This window comes from Lineus longissimus, chromosome 11 (genome assembly GCF_910592395.1).
Source record: "Lineus longissimus chromosome 11, tnLinLong1.2, whole genome shotgun sequence".
In the NCBI taxonomy this organism is placed as follows: domain Eukaryota; kingdom Metazoa; phylum Nemertea; class Pilidiophora; order Heteronemertea; family Lineidae; genus Lineus; species Lineus longissimus.
The window spans coordinates 8,881,260-8,905,255 of record NC_088318.1 but is presented as its reverse complement, the minus strand read 5'-3'; the positions used below and the strand labels follow the sequence as shown (position 1 = coordinate 8,905,255).

Sequence of the window (23,996 nt, the reverse complement as noted above, 5' to 3'; positions counted from 1 at the left end):
CGACAGAAACTGTCGGGCTGTGGCGCCGTCCTGACGGCGAAAAATCCCCACCAAGGACCGAATCTGGCGAATTCGGTCCGGAGGGGGGGACATCAGGCCCTCTCCACGGCGGTTCAGTGTGTGTGTTTTAGTTTCTAGGCCATAGTAATTACCTATCGCATTCCAATGATCTAGACTGGCCTACTTGGAGTTCAGACAATCAACTGCTGACCTCGCATGACTGGGGCTCACATATTATTCTATTTTTACTTGCTTCCTGGATGGGGTTACCGAGGTGGGACAGTGTGTGTCTTGAAATAGACATTCCAGGCTATAAGTGGGTGTTTGAATCACTGAAATCGGTTCAGTAGTTACTGAGCTACAAGCAAGTGAACTTCTGCGAGTATTTTTCTGCATGTAAATTATGCGTGTTTTAATTAATCTTTTGATAACTGATCTCTGGTTCTTATGAACACAATTTAGTTACCATAATCAAGAGAATCTTTTCATCTTTCAGAAACAGTAAAAACTGGTGTTAGGATTTACCTCCCTGATCAACTTTTGCAATTGAAAGTTACTCCATTTCAGTCTGTGGCCGCTTGCACATCAAATGTTAGCATTATTGGTGAATGTATACTGTGGGTAATATTGATGTTTAACAGTGTTACAATGGTGTATTAAATGACAGAAACATTCATTATGGATTTAAATATCAAATGAACAGGTTTTTGTAAATTTGACAGCAAAAACATAGTACGTTAACCCACTACTTTTAATATCTGAAATTCAAAAATCTGATGATGAAATGTCAGGAAATCAAATTCATTATTGGTTATAACAAATGAAAATATGAACTCCATCCAAGCCACACAATGCACAAACTTACATTGTAATCAATATCATAATCTTCTTTCTGTTAAAACCGAAATTCCCAGAAGAATTAAAACTGATATTGTATAAATTCACACAACGAACATAAGGTGCAATAGCTTTAAGCACAGAATAAAATAGAAAACTGACAAATCACACTTCAGATCAGGCAGTATTCAATCACCAAGCAGGTGTATAAGTGTTCAAACTAGTCATTGAAATTGTCTGTCTTCTTAAGCTTTCCTGTTCCCTTTTTCTGATTGTTCGGTTGTTGGTCAAATAGGACCTGAGTTAATTATTTTATTACAACATGTATGGTGCTGGCTTGTGGTGGACGCCATCAAGAGACTTGTTTACAAACACAGTTTATTTTAGGCCTATGCACTTACCTTCTTACGTAAGTGCATAGGTTCATTTTATTAGTTTTCTACACTCGGCCATTCGTGTGCAGAGCTCTGTGGTGTGGAGACCAGAAGAACGTTTGCTCCTGTTTCTCCTTCTTGGACAATTTACTCCAAGGTTCGACGTTTGTGATTAATTCTTTCCAAGCCTATAAATGGAAAGAATGCTTTTCTAACTGTGTGTCGGGCTGTGTGTCTCGAGGGATATTTCAAACTATGTATTGGCACAGACCGACATAGACTCGTGCACATGTGATACAGCTATTTCGTAAAGTCGTTTAAAACAAGTCTCTGTGGCGGCCGCAAGGAGGGGCACTTTACGTTTACGTGTACGTGTACGTGTTGTCGTACTTCCTGTTAGATATATGTACTTCCTGTTGGATGTGTACTTCCTGTTTGTCATTCAAGGCCTTCGTAAACCGTGACTTCTCTTTGTCACTCACTTCCGTTACCGGACTTGCACTCATCCTGTTCTTTTTCGTGACGTCATCTCTACATGTACATGACTGTGTTTCTACTGGCGGATGTGTCTTCAGTTACAGACGGAGCGAACTTCTCCTAGCATTCAATGAGCTCTGGTGGTGTTGACACTTATAATATGTTTATGTTTACCTGGCTTGTTCCTGTTATTGTGAATAAAGTGTGTTTGTGTATTTGTGTAAAACAGCTTCAGGGTTTGTGTTTCTTCTGGTAATTTAGTAGTGTTTTTTTCATGTAGCTATGGTACATTGGTCTCTCCGACCGGATTTTTCATCCAGATCACATTCTTCGAGGCTGTTTTGCTGATCAATTTTTCTTTCCAGGAGCATTCATTGGTGATTGTTTGTTGTCTTTGTAGAGATCTATGTCACAAGTTCATGCATTTCTGACATCAATTTTCATGCCTACATGTATTTCATAGCGTACCGGTTGTGTGAATGCGTCATGTGCGTGCAACGTTACGTTTGCGTCATTGTAAATGAGTCATGTGCGAATGCGTCTTGTGTGTGTCACTGTGAATGAGATGTGAATGAGGTGTTTCTTGTTTCTTACATTTTCATTTACAATTCTGGTGTGGTCGTTTTGTGCGTGTCATCACTATTCACACGGCATATTTCATTCGGTACGACATTTTGGTATCATGTTCTATTCAATGAGTTTAGAGTTGTGTATTGCAAAATGGGCCAAATGCATATAAGTGCATTTGTTATTTTCAGTTGTTTGAGCAACGGTGCTCTGGTCATATAATTTGATGATGTGTTGCATATACATGTACTCTTATAGTGATCAGTAACGTTACGTGTGTTTCATTCATTCACTGGTATTAAATTGTTACGTGACATATTTGTGCATAAGGTAGTGTTGAGCCGAGGACTATGGGGTGTAGAGATTCTAAATAAGAATCTAAGCATTTCGTCGTGGGTTTTAAGTGGAGAACCTTTGGAGCATACTTGTCGAGATTGGCACTAGCTGATTAGAAACGGTGCGTGCCAATTGCGACCGGTCATCTCGTATAAAGCAATTATTGTGCGGTGTAAAACATCCTCCCCTCAGTGTGTCTTTATTTTCATACTCAAGTACAATAGTACAATATGGCGGCAAGTTTAAATGAGTTGCTTGAGAAGAGGCGAATCACCAGAGGTCGCTTCACAAAATATATCACTGTGACAGATACAGCTGCTAAGGAAGCTGAAACACTTGTTGCTGATGATGAGTCTAATGAAAAAGATGTGCATATAGCGATACGTACAGCTCTTTCTTCATTCAAAAGGGTTGAGGAAGTTTATGGGGAGTTATCAGGAGTGCAGGATCAAATAGATTATCATGCAGACAATGATGCTCGCCTAAAAGCGGTGAAAGATGATGATGGTGAGGTGAGATACCTCAAAGCGTACAATCATATGTGTGCTTCGATACAAGGGTTAGAGGCATGTTTATCACCTGTGCAGGAAGCAAGTGAAGCATCCGGAAAATCTGCTAAATCTGAGTTCAGCCCGGAAATGTTTGCAGAAAGCTTGTCAAAGGCTCTCGCCGGAGTGAGCACTGGCGTTTCTGAGACACAACTAGAAGAAATTCTTTCTACGCTGACGCACAAGAAGCGAGTTATTCAGATCCCAAAATTCAAGGGCGATACTGAGCTATTTGATCAATGGCGAGATCTTGTGGGTGCAGAGGTTAGAAAACCTGGGTACAGTGACGTCGAGAAGACTCATGTTGTAATTTCATTACTCGATGGAGAGGTAGCAAAGTTGGTGTCTGGTTTGAAAGACCCAAGCTACGAAGAAATAATCGAGTTCTTAGAGAATCTTTACGGAGATGTGTTAGCTCGCATTGAGAAGGCTGTCAATGAGATAGCTAGTGTTCCAGTTGTAAAAAGTCCCACAGTTCGAGAGTTGGATCCTGTGCTGAACACACTGGTGGCAAACTGGAATTACATTAAGAAGAGGACACACGATGACCCAGAGCTCATCCGATCTAGTTGGATTCTCACTGCGTTAGTAAGGAGGAAGATGCCGAAGAGTTTGGTGAGAAAGTGGGACAGCGAACGAATCAAAGAAGAAAAGAGAACGACAGCTCCGTCCAACCTTCCAATTCGAATTGACGACTTGATCGAGAAGATCCAAGATGCAGTGAAGGTTGCTAGAAGGTCAGAGTCCCTTCCAAACGATCCAAAAAAGGAAAGATCATTTGAAAGGCGTCCATCTGGCCACGCCTTGAATGTGACCCCACAAACACAGGAGAGTACCGAAAGTCGGTGTGTCTTTTGTGATAATGCACACCAATCCTATTCGTGTCCGTCCGTTTCCAAGATGCGTGTTGAGGAGAGATGCGAGCGTGTGAAAGCAGCAAGGGCTTGCTTCAATTGCTTGTCGAGATTCCACATGGTAAAAACATGTCGATCTAGGGGATGCAAATCGTGTAAGAAGAATCACCATACTTTGCTCCACTTCGAGAAAAGAAGTGGAAGTGACAACGCTGCGAGAAGTAATGTATCAGGTTCTTCTAACCTTACATCAAAGGTACCACATCAGAACAAAGTTGAATCGACTGCAGGACTGGTCAAGTCTACTGGTTCAACGAATGTCGTCATGCAGAGCGGCATAGTCAAACTTGAGTCAAAGTCTAGGGTTGCGGAAGGTCGCGTGTTACTGGACACCGGGAGTGGTGTTACGTTCATAAGCCGTTCAATGGCAAAAAGATTGAATTTGAGAGGCCCCAAGGTTGAAGGTGAGTTCATCTTGGCAGGTGGAGAGGTGATGGCTACCACTACTGAGAAGGTCAAGTTCTATCTATCGGGAATTCTTCCTGGCTGGAAGGGAGAAGTTTTCGAAATTTCTGCGTACATTTTGGACAAGCCAAGTGCTCCGATAAATGCTGTCAACGTGGATTTCACCAAGATGAGTCATTTGAGGGGTCTACAGCTCGCGGAAAAATTTCCTGTCCAGGCAAACTCTGAAGTGGATGTTCTTCTGGGCATTGAAGACACTCTCAACATCTTAAAAGAGAAGAGAATCAGAGGGCCTCCAGGAACGCCCATGGCACAGAAGACTCACATAGGCTGGATCCTATGTGGGCCGTACTCAACCCAGACCGTAGTCAACCGTACTTATTGTGTCCACCGCGTCAGCTTCCAAGAACAAAATGAAACTGAGATGGCAACCCGTTTTTGGGACCTTGAACACCTGGGAATTCGTCCTAATGAGAGTAAGAACTCGACTGAACTTGAGACTTCGGCCTTGGAGCAACACCGAATGATGACAACACGAGTAGGAGACCATTATGTGACTGGATTACCACGTCATCCAAGTTACAAGGATAGGATCCTCAAAAGCAACAGAGCCTTAGCTACAAATCGTCTAATAGGACTCGAGAAGAGACTGAAGAGAGACCCCAGATTAGCATCCGAGTATGAAGCTCAGATTCAAGACCTGCTCTCAGCTGGAAGAGCCGAAAAGGTATTGGAGGATAGAGAGCCTGACAATCATCAGGTTTGGTACCTTCCTCACCATCCAGTCGTGCGAAGAGATAAGACGACGACCAAAGTGCGTGTTGTTTTTGATGGGTCCATGATTGGATATGAAGGTGTATCGTTAAATGAGACATTGCTGCCAGGGCCAGCATTGCAGCCGGATCTCCCAGGGGTTTTGTAGCGATTTAGACGCCACAGAGTGGCATTAGTGGCTGACATCGAGAAGATGTTCCTTCAAGTTAAAATGAGAAAAGAGGATCAGGATTCTCAGAGGTTCTTATGGAGAGGTTTGGACAAGTCCAAGGAACCGGAGGTTTATCGTTTAACAACGGTGACTTTTGGTCTCACTTCATCACCAATCTCAAGTATACAGACGATTCTTGACCACGTGAAGACAAAGAAGGAATCATATCCAAAAGCTGTCGCTGAGATCGAAGACAACATCTTCGTTGATGATGTTCTTACTGGTGAGGAATTAGTAGAAGACGCGGCAACTTTAACAACTGATTTGAAGACTGTTTTGTATGACGGAGGGTTTTCTTTGCGAAAATTTATTTCGAACAAGCCAGAGGCGCTATCTCATTTAGAAGAGAGAGACTTAGCTTCATTTCACAAGGTTGCAACATTTGCCGAGGAAAGCACAAAGACGCTGGGCGTGAAATACTCACCACGTGAAGATGTCCTCATGTTTTCCTTCCTTGAGAGAATGGACGATAGGCCGGTGGAGACTCGTCGTTCTGTTCTACAGCAGTTACACAGAGTATACGATCCGTTAGGAATGCTTTCTCCGTTCACCATAAAGGCAAAACAGATTTTCCAGAGAACATGGCTGACACAAGGGACATGGGACGACCCTTTACCCGAGGAGCTAGATCATGAATGGAGGACTTGGAAGGAACAAGTTGAGATCCTCGATGAAATCAAAGTTCCTCGATGCCTCAAACCTGAAGATTTCCAGAATCCAATTTACTCCCTCCATGGTTTTGGCGATGCGTGCGAAGCTTCCTACGGCAGTGCAATCTATCTCTTGGCTGAAGATAGACCATCTGGAAGGAAGTATTCTACACTGCTCTTTTCAAAGACTCGTCTGTCTCCTATTGGGAAGAGACGTAGCATTCCTGAGCTGGAACTCATTGCCGCGCTCATCAATGCTAGACTGGTGACATACGTCAGAAATTAACTCAAGCTGCTAATAGAGAAGACAACCTGTTGGACTGACTCTCAGGTCGTGTTGCACTGGATTTCAAAGCCAGCGTATACATGGCAAGTTTTCGTTGCTAATCGGGTGTCAGAGATTCAACAGCTTGTTAGACCACTGAATTGGAGATACGTGCCCGGCAAACTTAATCCTGCGGACCTATGCTCACGAGGTGTCACAGCGAGAGCAGTGGTCGACTCCGCACTGTGGTGGGATGGACCACTGTTTCTGAGGCAAAAGGAAACGGAGTGGCCCCCAACAATTGTGGTCTCTAATGAAGCCGAGAAGGCTAACGAGAAGAAGAAGACAACAAGTACCTCGTTGGCGGTTTTGCCCAGTCAAAGACTCAAGGACTCCGAGGTAGAACAATATGTGGAGAAATTTTCAGACTATGAGAAATTCATCAGAGTCATGATGAGATTGAGGAGTTGGATCACACTATACCGAAGATACAAAGCAAACAAAGATGTAGACACTGTCCCAGATGAGGGGAGTGATCGATTGAGTGAGAGGAGGAAGGAAGAACTTCATTGGATACAATGGGCCCAAGAGAAGCATTTCCAGAAGGAGATACAGAAGCTTAAAGCTGGAGAGAGTGTAGAGAAGACAAGTGTCATCGTCCAATTGAACCCATATTGGGATAAGCGATCACAAGTTATCCGCGTAGGTGGTCGCCTCAACTATGCCCCGCTGCCAGAAGAAGTGAAGCACCCAATCGTTCTTCCGACTCACAATTCGTTCGTGAAGATGATTGTGATGCATTACCATAAGATTACCTTGCATCCTGGAGCGGCTCAGACTCTAGCAAGTCTACGAAACAGATATTGGATTGTCCATGGGAAACAAGAGGTGCGGCGGATACTCAATACGTGCAAAACCTGTCGAGAACCTCTCAAGATCGACCAACGAATGGCACCTTTGCCAGAGGAGCGTATATCAATCGCACCAGCATTCACTAATGTCGGTGTCGATTTTGCTGGGCCACTCTTCGTGAGGGTCACAGTTGGAGGTGAATCAACAAGCAAAGTGTACATTTGTCTGTTTTCCTGTATGGTGACTAGGGCCATACACCTTGAGCTTGTCGAAACACTGACTACTGAGCAGTTTATGTTGGCCTTGCGGAGAATGATGAGCCGAAGAGGACGATGTCGGATGATGCTGTCGGACAACGCTAAAACTTTTAAGAAGGCTTCAGACATAGTCCAGAAGATTTTCAAGAAGCAGGATGATGTTAGAGACAAGTTAGAACAAGAGGGCATACGCTGGAAGTTCATCACTGAACGTGCTCCATGGCACGGTGGGTTTTACGAGAGAATGGTTGGATCGGTAAAGAGACCATTGAAGAAGGTTCTCGGGAAATCGAAGCTCACCCAGATTGAGCTGATGACTGTTTTAACGGAAGTAGAGGCAATGGTGAACTCGCGTCCATTGACCATGGTGTCGAGTGATACAGAGGATTGGTTGCCCCTCACTCCGGGGCACCTTGCCATAGGACGAACCCCCCAGTCTCTTCCGGAGGTTGACAAGGTTACAGCACAGACCACACTTGGCAAGCGTTGGCGGTACCAACAGTCTCTTATGAAGCAATTTTGGAACAGATGGACAACAGAGTACCTTCTCCAACTCCAGCAGATGCGGAAGTGGACCGATGTAAGGGACAACCTTCAAGTTGGGGACGTTGTATTTTTGGCAGAAGAAGGGATGCGAAAGGGAGACTGGACGTTGGCCAAAGTGGAAGAGTTGCACCCAGGCAGGGACAACTTAGTGAGGTCCGTGACAGTGAGGACAGCTGCTGGTCTGAGACGGCGACCAGTACAGAAGTTAAGGTTACTTGAACCAGTAGATAATCAGTAGATTATCGCGTACGATTATTACTTATAGATTAGGACATGATGAAGTCATTGCAATTTCCGATGATAATGTTTGCACTACTAGTATACTTTGTTCAAACGATTCATATAGTAAAATGCTACAAGCGTAGCGCGCGCAAGCAACAGAGAGATTTTGTTTTTAGTTTGTAGTAAAAATCTTTATACTTGGGTTAATTCGATTTTCAGAGGGGAGGATGTTCGGTTGTTGGTCAAATAGGACCTGAGTTAATTATTTTATTACAACATGTATGGTGCTGGCTTGTGGTGGACGCCATCAAGAGACTTGTTTACAAACACAGTTTATTTTAGGCCTATGCACTTACCTTCTTACGTAAGTGCATAGGTTCATTTTATTAGTTTTCTACACTCGGCCATTCGTGTGCAGAGCTCTGTGGTGTGGAGACCAGAAGAACGTTTGCTCCTGTTTCTCCTTCTTGGACAATTTACTCCAAGGTTCGACGTTTGTGATTAATTCTTTCCAAGCCTATAAATGGAAAGAATGCTTTTCTAACTGTGTGTCGGGCTGTGTGTCTCGAGGGATATTTCAAACTATGTATTGGCACAGACCGACATAGACTCGTGCACATGTGATACAGCTATTTCGTAAAGTCGTTTAAAACAAGTCTCTGTGGCGGCCGCAAGGAGGGGCACTTTACGTTTACGTGTACGTGTACGTGTTGTCGTACTTCCTGTTAGATATATGTACTTCCTGTTGGATGTGTACTTCCTGTTTGTCATTCAAGGCCTTCGTAAACCGTGACTTCTCTTTGTCACTCACTTCCGTTACCGGACTTGCACTCATCCTGTTCTTTTTCGTGACGTCATCTCTACATGTACATGACTGTGTTTCTACTGGCGGATGTGTCTTCAGTTACAGACGGAGCGAACTTCTCCTAGCATTCAATGAGCTCTGGTGGTGTTGACACTTATAATATGTTTATGTTTACCTGGCTTGTTCCTGTTATTGTGAATAAAGTGTGTTTGTGTATTTGTGTAAAACAGCTTCAGGGTTTGTGTTTCTTCTGGTAATTTAGTAGTGTTTTTTTCATGTAGCTATGGTACACTGATTTGATCCACACACCTCGGCTCCCTTCTTCTTCAGTTCTGGATGGTTGCGACTATGGTGCTCTTTTAGGATAGAAGCATACTTTTGAAGTTTGTTCGAAACTGCACAGTTAATCCTCTGAATTCTGTTAATTTCTGCATGGATTGACTCGCCGCCTTGTTCCCCCATCAGACCCATACCAAAGCCCCATAACTTTATCCATGCAACAACATGGTATTCAAGAAAATGAAGCTTTGGGAAGATTCTTCCTTTGAGTCGTCTTCGACAGAAATTCAGATATTTCTGAATGCACACTTCTGAAAAAAACAAGGTTTTATTCTTATGAATGTTATAATCTATACTGAAATCAAAATCGCAATGATTCAATGAATATCAAACACAGTAAATTAACTGACTCATCAAAATGATGTAAGTATTTACCGATCATCTGTATCTCGTCTTCAGGGACTGGCTTGGCGTGGCCAACCTTCTCATGAACTTCAGAAAGCAAGGAATTCAGGGTGTTGAATTTTTCAGCAATAACTTCAGCCTTTCGGTTAATGTCAGCGTCACCACTTGGTTCTGCTGTTTTTTCCATAAGACTTGTTCCTAGATCTTCAAAGACTACAGGCTAAAAGAAATGAAAGAATAATATTAATTACTGTACCATTTAGGTTATATTAAGGAGTGTAAGAAATTTAAATCCATTTGATAGTGTGATGGGCTTACCTTGAGGCAATGTGCGCAGTGATTTCCAATGAAGCTTTTCCCACGATAGACTTGTCTGCAGATATTGTGTCGGTTCAGCACGACATCCAGCTCTGATGCCACCTTCCCTGTTCCTTTATGTAACACAGCAGTTTTTTGCAAGTCTGTCTTTTCTTTTTCCTGAAAAAAAGATGCCGGTACATGGTGAAAATATATTGGAAATTGTTATTGAATACACCCAACCTGGTACTGTTTCTCAATGAACTAACAATAAAACTGTTTGTATACTCACAAGCTTTTCTATTCTTTTTTCTAATGATCTTTTGTCTCCAGTTTGCTGAGCAAGCTGTCCTATTGTGGTATTCTCATCATACTGTTCAAGAACAGCTTTCTTCCGGCTGATTCTGCTTTCTAATTTCTGTAAGCGCCTTACGCTCTCAACATAGGTGGCATAAAGGCCTTCCTCATTGGTAAGACCACCATGCCTGGCCTGGTCTTCTGCAATTAGCAGATCGAGGGTGTGGCATTCCTCTTCTAGCATTTCATGGTGCTTCTTAACAACACCCAGCAGAATGTGGAGGTAGGGGACACACACCTAAAATAGAACAAAATGCTTGCAGGTAAAATGAATAACCAATAATAAAGTTGTTTTATGAAATTAAATGTGTTAAGCATTTGTTTCAAGTCATTGAAGTGAAACTGATCCCTTACCTGGTTTAAACGAATACCAATTAGTTTTTCATTGATGACATTGTTGTAGTTTTTGGCATCTTTTATCATCCCCTTTCCTTCATTCAAGAATCGACGGTGATCACGAGTTAATGTGTGCTTTGATCGTTTTGCTGCATGTCCTCTTGCACCCAATGAATAAAATGAATAACCAATAATAAAGTTGTTTTATGAAATTAAATGTGTTAAGCATTTGTTTCAAGTCATTGAAGTGAAACTGATCCCTTACCTGGTTTAAACGAATACCAATTAGTTTTTCATTGATGACATTGTTGTAGTTTTTGGCATCTTTTATCATCCCCTTTCCTTCATTCAAGAATCGACGGTGATCACGAGTTAATGTGTGCTTTGATCGTTTTGCTGCATGTCCTCTTGCACCCAACGGAGTTTGCATCTCCTGACTGGACACTTCACACCAAAGGCAGGGATGACGACCTAAAAATCAGATTGGCAACTTCTGATTGTTTCATATGATACATAATAAAGAAATATATAAGTGTTTTGACAGCATACAATGTAGAAAATACAACATATTGTTTTGCTTACCAGATGCTCCGCTTAGCCCGTAAACCTTAGTTAAAAACTCGTAGTCGCCAAAAAGGAACATTCTGATTTCCTTGTCGCTGAAAGTAAAAAAGTATACTATCAAAAAACATGCCAGATTTTGCCCGAAACGGAGGGAGCTTGGGTAAAAACTGAGTGCTACTAGTAAAGGTATAATATAAATTAAAAAGAAATATAGTCGAAATAAGGACCTACTTCCATGCAGAGAGTCGCAGATTTTTTACGTCTTCCTTGAACCTGTCAAAGGCTATCTGCAAGTTCGTGTAACTGTCGCTGCCTTCATAATAGCAATATACAATTGTATTTGCAGCAGCATTTGGGTTCTCCACATTTGCTATTTGGAACTCTAGCTTGACTGTGTCCCCTCCCTTGTCACCGCCAATCTTTAACCAAATCTCATCTTTTGGCATGTTTCCATGCCACCTCAAATTACCAAGCCTGCAAAATAGACATACTACCGTTACAAGTACCAAAGTGTGTGACGAAATTGAGAAGTTAAATGGCAAAAAGAGGAACTTTCAATTTGCAGGGAAACGGATAATTATGCTGGGACTTACTTAAGATGGGCATCCACGTGATCACAGACCAAGTTTTCCAGGCTAACTGCATATGCATATGGAGCCTTCCTTAGGGTGTAACCACCAATGCTGTCGGAAGAATGGTCATCTCTCACTTGGAAAAAAACCATCTCTGCACGGATGTTGTCACCTACAAGTGATTTCTTTAAATCTCTTGCCGCCCCTTCGCCTTCATATTTGACCCCTATTGCTTTGAAAAACCTGTAGAGAATAAAATAAGAAAGATGTATTCTGAACAATATTTATATTAAACAACCTCTAACTTTCAGAAATTCGGAAAACGATGCTATTATAAACTGATCATACTTTTTTAACTTTCTTAACTGTCTCCAAGAAAGACCAACCGTCGATTTCATTGCCAATTGCTGATGTCTTTCCAATTTGGCGACTTTAAGTCCTGCATGGTCTAGTATTAGCTGCTTCGATATTTTGTTCTTGACACGGAGCTCTCTTCCAAGTTGCAGAAGAGACTTCCCTCCACTGACGAACTTGCGTGTTTTTTCAATCTCTCTTGATCGCAAACGTTTTATAGGAGAAGATACCTTGTCAGTTGGCTTGCGAGGTTTGATGTGTTTGTTAAAACACATCTGCTGTAATCAGGATGAATCAACTTGTAAATAGTATTTTGACTACTGGTACTCGCAGAGTTTCAAATCAACAGACTGAATTGGGTACTTGAGAAAATTTGAAATAACATTTTCATGAACAAAAAGGAATTATACATACCTGGCCTCCAGTTTTACACATTAGAAATTTCTTGTTGGCAGATGACTGGAGTTTCCTGCGGACAAGGCTAGTCAACAGGCGTTCTTCCTCCGGACCTAGTAGTCTTTGCTTGTCCATGGAGGAATGCTATTCTGGGTTGTGGTTCTGCCATGACAGGAGTGTGTGGTTCTGGCATGTCAGGTTGTGCTTGTGGTTCTGGCACGTCAGGTTCTTGTGGGTCTGGCATGTCAGGTTCGGGAATGTGTGCAGGAGTGGATGGCGGAGTAGAAATTTGTGGAAAACCAAGAATGCTGTCATTTTCAGGGGTTTTCTTGCACTCATGTTTTTGAATATGATTCAGGTTATTTTGAACACCACAGAGTTTATATTGTACTTTCAAGTGCAATACCTGTTTCCTAAACCTTTCAGGAACCGACTTAATATCACAGAAACTAATTTTACTTTTACAATCAGGGCAACTGATTGTATTGAGCCTTGCGTTGCGAAACAAAACGCTTACACAAGATGAACAAAATACATGCTGGCATGGGGTTATGACTGACTGGGGGTGATATATGTTCGAACACACACAGCAAATAAAAGTAGAACTTAATTCCTCTGATAAACCGACAATTTCATATTCACCTAACAGGGGAATACATTGTTCATGAGCTGGAAATAAATGCTGAAAAATCCCATCTGCTGCATCTTCTAGAACAAAGTCTAGTTTCTTCTTACTGGGTCGCCCTGCTTTCTTTTTTTCTCTCGCATTACACCCACCCCTTTTATAAATAGCAACTTTGGCACAGACTTTACATGACTCCTCAGTTGGAAGGAATGGAGTGAATAACCGCTCATTATCAGCAGCCAAAACTCTCTGCTCTGCAACTACAGATGAATCTGGTGAATATTTCTTCATGAAGATATAGCACAGCATGCACAATTTATCTGGGTGTTGCCCTGCAACGTCACACCGAATATCTAAACACCAGGTGGAAGAAATCCCTTCTACATAGTTATTGCACAAAAGAGGTGACTTTCTTTTCTGAGCTTGACTTGGTGATTGTGCTGGTCTCAGACATATTCTGCACACCCTATTAATATTGTTCACATGAGTAATTTGATTGTGCATGGTGAAAAAGGGGTTAAAATGACATATTACAATGCAATGATATCAAAATAATGCATGCTACAAACAATGAAACAACAAAAAGAAAACATATCAACATGAAATCAAGCTTAAAGAAAAGGAAAAGACACAAAATTTACAAGTGTAGTGAAAAATCTACTCACAGGTACTTTGACAATTAAATGGGTGTTCAAAATAACCTTGAATTCATGAAATATCCAAATCCTAACAGACTAATGCTGATATATTCCGAAATTTGAGGATATCCTTTATTGAATAAAAGAAACAAAATTGGCCTCAGAACCAGAGAACTCCCCAAAATATGATGCTAGATTATCCACTTTCATGAGGAAACCACACATAATCCAATGCTACAGTCATGCCACGTGTAAACCACTTTTAGGAATGAGAAGCAAGAAAAGAATTTGACCTTAATGATCAGATATGTGATACGGGAAGCAGTAAACAAGAAAACACAAAGTTCACTTAGAGACAGACATTTGTTAGTCATTAGAAGTGGCAGACCTCACACTATTCTATTCATGGCCGCCATTTTGAAACAAAGGTATTGCCAAGGAGATGACAGTGACCCCGTTTCCGCTGATGATTATCACTGCTGTGGCCTAGAAAACTAAAACACACATTTGTGGTGATTTGAACCGACATGTCTCGTGTGCGAAATCGCACCCCCACGAAGACATAATCCTGAGCCGTGTCCAGCTCGGATTTGTCCCAATTTAACAACCACCCTGCCTGTCTGGTTGTGACGGCTGGGAGTCGACGTCATAGGGGGGGACGGGAAAAGTCCAATCGGACACCGTGTCGGAGCATATCCGGCCAGGGGAAGTCTTTTTGACACCACCGGTCCCAAAAGGCTGCGAAGTGTCGCAGTCTGCCACCCACGACACCAACTGTGGGGGCGCCACCTGGAGGCGCAGGAGGAAGGACTAAAGAGTCACTTGCATTTGCCCCCGCGACCCTTCTCTTGGAAGGGACGCTTGGGCTGCCCGCCGCTCCCACCCCTGCCTGAGGAGCGATGGCGCTTATTGGAGCGGCGAGAGGGAGCCGCAGCTTCTGCCTGCCCTTGGGGACGAAAGGAGGAGGAGCCACGCGAGGACGAGGGCCCACGAGGAGCCGACGAACCTCGGGGGCGTCGAGACCCCACCTGTAGTCCCCTGCCCGCGGCCTGTGCGTAGGAACACGGACGGGGGGCGGCCTGGGGAGTCGAGACTGACTCCATCAGACGATCCGACTGTGCCTGAGCACCCAGGGTGTCAGGCAGGGAGTCATGGAACAAGAAAGGGGCACTCAATGGAGCGGTCCTTAATGCCCCCCGCAGAAACTGGGACCTGACCGTGCTCAACCCCTCGATGAGCAGGTCACGGCGTTTTAGCACGCCGTTAGCCGCCTGCTTAGCAGCCAGATCACTGGCATGCTGCAAGGATTGCTGGAGGGACATTGCGAGAACGCGCTGTTCCTCCGAGGCATCTGCGGCTTAAGACCTGGTAAGAGGACATAGAGTCAGGTCAGCGTAAGATAACACCGCCTGGGTCTTCTTCGCATCCTTTAAGGCCGAAGAAGAGAGGACTTTAGGGGGTACCAAACCCGAAAGTTGGATGTCGTCCTTGAGGGGCGACAGTGAAACCGGGTCGGTTCCCGACGGTGAGACCCGATAATAATCGGGTCTATAGGACAGGCTTGGAGGGGAAGCGGTCGTGAATCGCTTCCCAGCCTGAGTCCAGGCACCCGGTCCCGTAGACGGGAGCGTCGAGACCAGGGCGCGCTGGTGACCCCCGTAAGAAGGCGCTGTATCCCTGAGAGCCAACCATGTGGAGGCTCTAATCAGGGCCGGAGACGCGGGCAATTCTTGAAAAGCCCGGTCAGGGACCGCATCCGAATCCTGCTCGGAGGCGTCACCGAACAAGTCGAACGGCACCTTACTGAGGGCGGGGTTGACCGTCGGGAGAGGACAGGTGTCTTGCGGCACGAATTGCCGAACAAGAGCGCGCAAGTCGCGCATACCCGCGACAATGGCGGAGTCCTCGCCCCCGGAGGGGTAATCAGCCTGAGAGTCCGAAAAAGACTGTGAGTCGCTGAACTCACAGTCCATTGGCTGATGACCCAAGTCAAAAGCCACCGGCCTCTCGGTCGGGCGAGTCGAGGACCTGTCATGGAGGTTGGAAGCCTCCATGCGGTCCGTCAGACTCCTGAGCAACTGCCGTTGCTCCTCCGTGAGAGAGGAAGCAAGAGGCTGAGGCTAAGAGCTCAAATTGGACTCCCGTGGGGCAGACACAGGAGGGGGGAAGGGGGCATGCCTGATCGGCAGCCACACCCGTCAACCCCGACATACCCGACAGAGCAGGGTGGGGTCGGACCGGGGAAACCGACGGTCTGACGGCACCCATAACGGGGGGGGGGGGGGGGGCACCAGGGCCCCTCGCCCGTGACTAGTGGTCGATCACCAACCCCCTGCCCACACCGGGCAGGACACCTCCGGGTGCGGTGAACGGCGGCAAAGACGGGAAGGTGAAACCCGGTCTTGCCCAGCCAGGGGGCGTCCGAAGAGACGACCAACTCACAGAGTGAGGGTCGGACGGAGGAGCCCGCCCTAAAGCGAAGGGGTGGCGGATCCTTGTGGACTCAACTGTGGCGCTGGCAGTGCCAGTCGCCGCCGGCAAGCATGCCTGAAACAGGCGGCTCACCGGTGACGACGCTGCTCACCAACCCATGACAGGTGGGGGCGTCGGCGGGGGATCGGGACGTAAAATGTCCAGAGTCCCAACCGGGGCCGTGCCCCCTGGAAAGGGGGCAGGTCTAGCCCTGGGGAGTGTCCCTGAACCAGGGTCACCAACACTCAAACCCAAGGCCTCCCCAGGGGGCACACCCCCAAAAGAGGGGTGCCCGGCCTGGGGGAGGGGTCGGTAGGGGTCGAAACTCCCCCAGAGCCCCGTGGACCTCACCGCTTAGCGGGGACCGTGAGGAGGGCGAGGGAGAGAGGGTCAAAGACCCCCTTCCCTTCGAGGGTCGCGCCCCTCTCCTCACCTTCTTCGTCTTCTTGCCGGCAGTGCCGGGAGAAGAGGAAGGCATCCCGGGGGCGGAAGGGTCCAACTACCCGCACCCCGACAGGGGGAAGAACCGGGCCGAGGACTATGAATCCCCGATACACCCGTAAAAGGACCTCGAAAATCCGCCCTGAAGGGCAGGAGGTCCAAAACAAAGGGTGGAACACCCAGAGAAGAGAGAAAAGACGGCAATAAAGATACCATTATGCCGATTTTCTATCGGAAAAAACCACTAAAGTTAAAAAAACGAACGGGTCACGTGACCCACAGCCCGGGAGAACGGAGAAAAAATTTCTTGGGAACGGCAGAAAAAGCACGCTCCAACAGTAGAAATCGAGGGGGGATTGCAAAAGAACGATCTCACCCGTCTCCTAGAATAAATAAGCCTCCTGAAGGTGTCCCGGGGTGTCCTTCTTTAGCGTGGAATCAGCCAAAATTGGGCGAAAACGACGTCAGAAAACTCAATACAGTGTGTTACAGTGGGCCGAGGAAAAAGTACTGGTGATGGCGGCTCATACGAGGCAGAGGCTGTATAGGGGCGCCGCCTAGGTGTAGCTAAGCGAACTAGCTAAGAGATTTCTATTATAAATAGATTATTTCTTCCTCGGGTGTGTCCGAATGGAGTACACATGCAAAAGTCTGACCTGGGTAGAGTATGAACGACATAAAATGTGTTTTTTCGCAATAATTTTATTTTAAGAATGAAGTCAGTTGATAGTAAGGGATTTTTTGTGGTAATAATGAGTATACTGACCGATATGAGGAATGAGTATATGCCACCAAATATGTCTTTGAATATCACCTGTCTACACAGCAAATGTATGCCTGAAGGGCAAAAAATTATAAACCAGCAGACAGTGTAATTGGAGTTTGGTAGAGCCGCCAGGAGTTCTGCAGGTAAAAAGTGTGGATCAAACATACGAGTAGTGCTGGCTACCGGTAGTCATGATAACAATCACGTCCACATATTCAGACAGATATTTTTCTTGGCTTGGGGACGCTTGGGAAGAAATACGTGCACCGGTGTAGAAGTCTGAAATGTCCTTAGAAAAGAATTTCCGGGGAGCAAATGATTCCATTATGCACCGACGGTCATATGACGGTCATTTGCCATAATCCGTTAATACAAAAGGGCAATGGACACGACGGAGGGCCGGAAAATTTTCCGGGGGGACATTTATACTTCTACACTGGCTATAATTGTCTGAGTGTAAAGTTATTGTTATGTCAGTGGCAACGAGATCTCAACTTAGATTTTATGCTGGTACAGAAGAAAGCCTTTAAATGTGGGAAAACATCTTTCAAGATGCTGTTAAACGTTTCGCTGTATCAAACATTTTACCGCAGAACGTGAAACAGGATGATCGCATGTAAATAATGATTATTCGGGAAGTATGATGAATAAAAAAGTACATCGTTGCATACTCCAAACTTGAACGGTCTCGCATGAAAATCATTACAGAATGTAATTAAGCTGTAGGCTTTAAATACTATGTAGTTCAACTACAATGAGGAGGCATACATGTAGCCAATCGGGATTAGTTTTGAGCGAACACTGCATGTGTAGCAGGTGTTATAATCCATATTTAGCTGGTATCGGGTCACCATAGTGAAAGGCGTCAGAAAGACACACTTACCATAAAGGATCACCGACCTCGTCCGTTGCGGGCTGACACACCGACCCACACCGTATTCGTGGAACCCTCCGCATTGGGCAGGCCTTTTTAGCCCAGTGCATATCATACTCTATGTGTGCTTCCAAGTCTAATCTGATTAATATAATTGCTAGCTACAGGCCTACATTAAGGATCACGTTTATTCCCTATATGCTTTATCAAAAACTTCAAAATTCTTCAAATATGCCATATACCTAAAAGGCCAACGTATACTTTTTACAATGACTGGCGACTGGTGACTGGTGACTAGTGACTGGCAAAATATCTACACTCGTTATTGACGGTTTAGCTTGCATCACAAAAAAAGTTTCTCCTGTGTTGCATTCCTGCAGGATTTAATTACCAAAGCATCTTCTAGGGGCGCTGCAACACAAGCATTGACTGATGATGCAACACCATTCATGAATCAAAAACAGTGCGCTAAAAGTCATCATCAATCTTGTTGCTGTGTTTTATGACCCTGTATATTGTGCTATTGTGGACCCTGTCTTGGTTAGGGTTGATAGAAACATCCCTTGTAAATTCACCCTGGAGAATGAATTCCCCACATTGCCGAGCATCTTATCAGGCCTTCCAGTTTGCCGAGCTTGCCTGGGAAAAGAAATGTTATTTCATAAAGTTTGAAGAACTGTGTTGTTGGGTCTTTCAACGAAATATTGTTGTGTTTATCTGGTCATAAGGTTCTTTAAGCATGATTTGCATCAAATATAGAGAAAAAATGAACTGCTGGTTTGTCCTATGGAAAGCAAACAACCTGCAAATTATGCATGTTGATTTTGTGCGAGCACCACAGAGTAACCCGCGGGTCGATTTACATCGAAATTATGTGCATATGATGACATATTGTCCAGGTTACCAAATGGATCCAGTTCATTTTAAAATATTTACGAACGAGCACAAATTTTGGATGTTTTTCTTTAGAGGCAGCCATTCTCCCAGGCCTCAAGAAGCACTATCGAGGGTAGTCTGCTAGGTCAGATGGTAGATGCTCGGCAATCGCAGAACTCATTCTCCAGAGTGAAATTCAGTGGTTGCAGTCACTTCATAATGCACATATGCCTAGAAAAGGGACCAGACTCCAGACTCCAAGAATTTATGAAAGGTCCGTTTCATCATTAGACTACATCTTGTAAGGTGCTTGCAGCACACCCAACTACCACTGTGCTACTTATTACTGTAATTGCTCATTTCAAATACCATCGGCATACAAATGCGGCAACAACTCACAAAAACATATCAAAGCAGGAATGTCAGACATACTGGTTATGGTCCCTGTCATAATGATAAGTACTTCCTAATTGCAAGTTGTGACGTTTTTCTAAAGTTCTTTCAATCAACTTTCGAATTTCCGATATGACGAGCACACTTGAGGTCAATGTGATGAGGAGCAAGAAATCTGAAAAAGAAAAACCTCTGTTACAAAATCAACACATTCAATTTTGCGTACATGAACACTCATTGCAAGAGTACTGAGAGAATTACATCAAATTCTTTTAACGGTCTTGGACTAATCTTAGAATGTGGCATAGAAAGTCCAGGACAAATCCAAACTGACCGCTTAGGAATGGTAGCTGGATCCTCAAAGGGTGTAGGTTTTTCCATTTCCTGGTAGGAAATATGATTTTATGGTAGTTTATCCGAAAATGCTACATCCGCACTACTAGTTCAATTTCTTTGACATTGGTTCTCTTTATCTGACCTTCGAAACCAGACAGAATTTTCAAGGTGTAGGATTGTCCGGTACTCCAGCAAAACCGAATGGTCCTTTGTGATCAACTGGATAATTTATTCAGACTTGGCAGATGAGGTGATGGACATGAAAAATTATCACAATGATTCGACCCAGATGTGCCATGAAATTCAAATTAAGCAGAAAAAGTATAAATCCATTGCACTATATCATTGTTCACAAATACACACGAAAAGTTGCAGTGCAACATGATCATGACCCCTCAGCCCACAGATGATGAAGGTGAATTTGGCTTAGTGGGTGCGGGTGTTGTGCGAAATGATCAATCAAATGCCAGGGGCCATTGTGCTCAGAGTAAAGTTATTTAGTAGACAAATTGCAAATCATGATGGTTAAGAATCATGTTTAGTATACAGGGTGTATCAGAAAAAATTAGACTGTCGAAAAAATCATCATAAAATTAACATAGGGAGGAGTTTCGAAAAACTGGCTACACCCCTTTGTAGAGGGTGTGATTTTGCATCGAATTATACCAGTGTCATCGTTAACACTTTACGTTACAATGAGCATGGACAGTTTGAATTTTGAAAATTAAAGTCCTTTGCGCACGGGAATGTGAGGGTTAAAATTGGATGTGTCAAAGTGAATGAAAAATTTAGATAGAGTTGTACTCGCGTGCCAAAGCGTTTTTGAAATAATTAACCCTTTCACCCTCTAATCCTGAAACAAAACTATCTCATTTCTGAGTGTAGATCTTCATCAAGGGGTCAAGAAACTTAAACTGTTTTACATGTACTGACTGTAAGGTTTACATGAATGTAAGCGTACACCGTCATTGTTCGGCTGAGGAAGATTACTTAAAAGAAAAAATAACCTAATTGTACAGTAGCCCATTGGCATTTTTAACAAAGCATTCACAATGTACATGTACATGTAAATGTACAATGAATTAAACTGTCAAATCACACAATTCTCCTTACAAAGTTCTCGTACTTTCTGGAATTTCCTGTCATGGTGCAATGGGACAATCAAAAGTTCCTTAGTCCTCCACGTGGGCACCGTTTCTTTGAACGCAGATTTGTGCCCTTCGCAACATGTGCCCAACAGCACGCCTTATCACCGCTCCCTCCGTCTTCCCTTAAGATCTCAACTTCGGCTGTGATCCTTCTCTCAAGATCATCCAGGTTGGCAGGGGGTGTGACATAAACCTTTGATTTAAGGTGGCCCCACAGGAAGTAGTCGAGTGGTGTAAGGTCGGGAGACCGCGGAGGCCATTCCACTGGTCTGTTCAACGCAACAACTCTGTCTCCGAACAGTTCTGTCAGCCGCTCGGTAACAACCCTCCGTCTGTGGGGTGGCGCGCCATCCTGCGCCCACCAAGCGCGCCGGAATTCGATGGCATCCCTTCCTTGTGGCCTAAACCTGTGCATTCTGTTGATAGCGGGAACCACACGTTCATTGATCATTTGGAGGTAGTCCTCGCCATTCAGGTTTTGGCGAAAGAAGAAAGGTCCGACGATGGCTCCGTTGCCGACTAAGCCAATCCAGACCGTTACCTTGTGCCGGGCGTCATTGCGCTCGTATGCAAAATCAAGTGGCTGCTCTCCCCTCGGGCGATATTCCCTTACCTTATGGCTGTTCACAAAAGCATTCATGGTGAAGCCAGACTCATCTCCGATGATAAAGTCATCGAGGAAACGTTGCCGCTGTCCAAGCAACCACTGGCAGAATCGTGGGCGACGTGCCAAATCGCCCGGAAGAAGTTGATGCCTCTTAATCATTTGGTACGGGTGGAATCGCAGGTCAAGGCGCGTGATACGATTGAGTGTGGTTGACGACATGCCAAGACCGTTCCTTCTGCAGCTGATGGTCTCCTCTCTCTCTTGTCCGACATGGTGTTCGTCGAGGAGGGTCCTCACTGCTTCAATGTTGGCTGGAGTACGTGCCGTCCTTCGTCGACCCGACCTCCCTTTGTTGAGATTGTGGCTGGTTCCAGAAGTACGGTACTTATTGACGTTGTTGAAGACAGTGGCATGACTTGGAACTCTCACATTTGGAAATTGACGTTGGCACCGCTCAAGAACAGTAGGGACACTTTTGGTTTGGAGATATTCAGTAACCAGAAAAGACCTCTGATGAGGGGTGTACTGTGGCCTGACCATTTTGCATCCATACCACAGGACACAAGCCAAACAGTGAGGACAAAATGCACAGATGCTCACAGATTTATGGCCAGGAATTACGTTAGGCCTATTATCTAACCAACATAAGGTAGCTATTTGAAGAAAATATGAAATTGACAAGATAGGACTTATGGTTCTTATGGTCACGACCACTTCATGCCATTGCGTTAACCCCTTGATGAAGATCTACACTCAGAAATGAGATAGTTTTGTTTCAGGATTAGAGGGTGAAAGGGTTAATTATTTAAAAAACGCTTTGGCATGCGAGTAAAACTCCATCTAAATTTTTCATTCACTTTGACACATCCAATTTTAACCCTCACATTCCCGTGCGCAAAGGACTTTAATTTTTCAAATTGTCCATGCTCATTGGAACGTAAAGTGTTAACGATGACACTGGTATAATACGATGCAGAATCATACCTTCTACAAAGGGTTGTAGCCAGTTTTTCAAAACTCCTCCCTATGTTCATTTTATGATGATTTTTTCGACAGTCTAATTTTTTCTGATACACCCTGTATAGCCAAATGAAAATGTTATGCCATTTAATATCTGCGACCTTGAAAAGTAGATCAATTTAAAATCCGATGTGACATATCATACCGTGGTGGTTAGATGTACCCATGATATCAGATTGGTGGGCAAGTAGTTCAGCAATAAAATTGCATTTTAAAGGTATTCAGATTCGGCTCCCTGGTGGCCCAGGGATGAATCAGTCCCCGGGATCATCTGACAATAGGGTACCGTAAATGTGTACTAAATGTGAGATCATTGGTCACTGCAGTTAAGAAACGTGCCATAGTTAAGGCAGAACAACCAATTTATGCGCTTTGACCTCTGTGACCTTGAAAAGTGCAGGTAAAATCAAAATCTGTATGACATGTGATGAATCCTTTCTTGGAGTACAGTCTACCTCATATTAATATCAACACCTACAACTCATGATATATTCTTAACTATTCAACAGTTTTCAATGAGGTTTGCACAGGGTTGTCGCGAATGTTGGTGTCTGTATGATCATGAGGATTACAATGATGTGCATTATTGTCTTCATTATGTAATCGTCGATTTACAAAAGGTCCAAAAATAAGACTGCCTGGTGTGTTTTCATGTTGATATCTTACACTGGTTCTGAAATAACATACTTTTTCTGTTTGAAAATCAACCCAATTCATATTTGTGGTGACTTCTAAAACTGTCCCACTAGACTGTAAGGTCAGAACATGGCTACTCCCCCAAGGAACTGGTTACACACAATTATTTCCAAAGACTACAAAGACTTCCAAAGACACTACCAACAAGATTTAACAAAGAATATTCTTTGTGATTCTTGCTAAAACACATCTATTCAACAGCTGTAGGAGTGTAATAACTGACATGTCAAGTTACATTACGGTATCAAATACCCTAAAAAAGGTATGCCCATGAGTGGGATAATTCAGTCCCTACTTCATTGAATGAGATTTGAATATTGTTGTGCAATAATTGGAATACTAAAAAGAATAACCTATTAAAACTTTACTGGTTAACACAGGACCCTATACATGTATAACGTTGAGGTGGTGAAAGTTTTGGGGGAGATTTCAAAGGTCAATAGAAATAGTATCTATTGCATGTTGACATCTACTATTATAATTGACGAATTGCACTTAGCATTG

General features: G+C 44.0%; 5 protein-coding genes across 8 annotated transcripts in view; 3 read left to right on the top strand and 2 right to left on the bottom strand.

The window, feature by feature from the left end:
* Positions 1-2,821: 2,821 nt before the first annotated feature.
* Positions 2,822-5,380, top strand: LOC135495248 (uncharacterized). The gene has a single exon (XM_064783709.1). The coding sequence runs from the start codon at positions 2,822-2,824 to the stop codon at positions 5,378-5,380; it is 2,559 nt and encodes an 852-aa protein (XP_064639779.1).
* A 63-nt stretch (positions 5,381-5,443) lies between these two features.
* LOC135495247 (uncharacterized) lies at positions 5,444-6,379 on the top strand. The gene has a single exon (XM_064783708.1). The coding sequence runs from the start codon at positions 5,444-5,446 to the stop codon at positions 6,377-6,379; it is 936 nt and encodes a 311-aa protein (XP_064639778.1).
* A 432-nt stretch (positions 6,380-6,811) lies between these two features.
* Positions 6,812-8,251, top strand: LOC135495246 (uncharacterized). Its single transcript, XM_064783707.1, has one exon. The coding sequence runs from the start codon at positions 6,812-6,814 to the stop codon at positions 8,249-8,251; it is 1,440 nt and encodes a 479-aa protein (XP_064639777.1).
* Positions 8,252-9,988: 1,737 nt separating this feature from the next.
* On the bottom strand, positions 9,989-12,735 carry LOC135495245 (uncharacterized). The gene is made up of 9 exons (XM_064783705.1): positions 12,619-12,735; positions 12,199-12,482; positions 11,872-12,093; positions 11,510-11,752; positions 11,297-11,373; positions 10,969-11,185; positions 10,733-10,874; positions 10,314-10,616; positions 9,989-10,201 (listed from the first exon to the last, which is right to left on the bottom strand). The coding sequence occupies exons 1-9, from the start codon at positions 12,733-12,735 to the stop codon at positions 9,989-9,991; spliced, it is 1,818 nt and encodes a 605-aa protein (XP_064639775.1).
* A 4,709-nt stretch (positions 12,736-17,444) lies between these two features.
* Positions 17,445-23,996, bottom strand: part of LOC135495767 (calcium-transporting ATPase type 2C member 1-like) — a 465,754-nt gene continuing 459,202 nt past the window's right edge. For all 4 annotated transcript variants that reach the window (XM_064784671.1, XM_064784673.1, XM_064784672.1 and 1 more), the window contains one exon: positions 17,445-19,860. In XM_064784671.1, coding sequence (XP_064640741.1) covers positions 19,715-19,860 — 146 coding nt within the window. In that variant the 3' untranslated portion in view covers positions 17,445-19,714. The remainder of the gene's footprint in view (positions 19,861-23,996) is intronic.

Excerpts from the sequence above, each read along its gene's own strand:
- LOC135495248 (XM_064783709.1), top strand. The coding sequence starts at position 2,822 with ATGGCGGCAAGTTTAAATGAGTTGCTTGAGAAGAGGCGAATCACCAGA.
- LOC135495247 (XM_064783708.1), top strand. The coding sequence starts at position 5,444 with ATGAGAAAAGAGGATCAGGATTCTCAGAGGTTCTTATGGAGAGGTTTG.
- LOC135495246 (XM_064783707.1), top strand. The coding sequence starts at position 6,812 with ATGAGATTGAGGAGTTGGATCACACTATACCGAAGATACAAAGCAAAC.
- LOC135495245 (XM_064783705.1), bottom strand. The coding sequence starts at position 12,735 with ATGGACAAGCAAAGACTACTAGGTCCGGAGGAAGAACGCCTGTTGACT. Across the intron at positions 10,617-10,732 it reads TTGGTATTCGTTTAAACCAG|GTGTGTGTCCCCTACCTCCA; the intron begins GTAAGGGATCAG and ends GTTCTATTTTAG. Across the intron at positions 10,202-10,313 it reads AAAAAAGAATAGAAAAGCTT|GAAAAAGAAAAGACAGACTT; the intron begins GTGAGTATACAA and ends TCTTTTTTTCAG.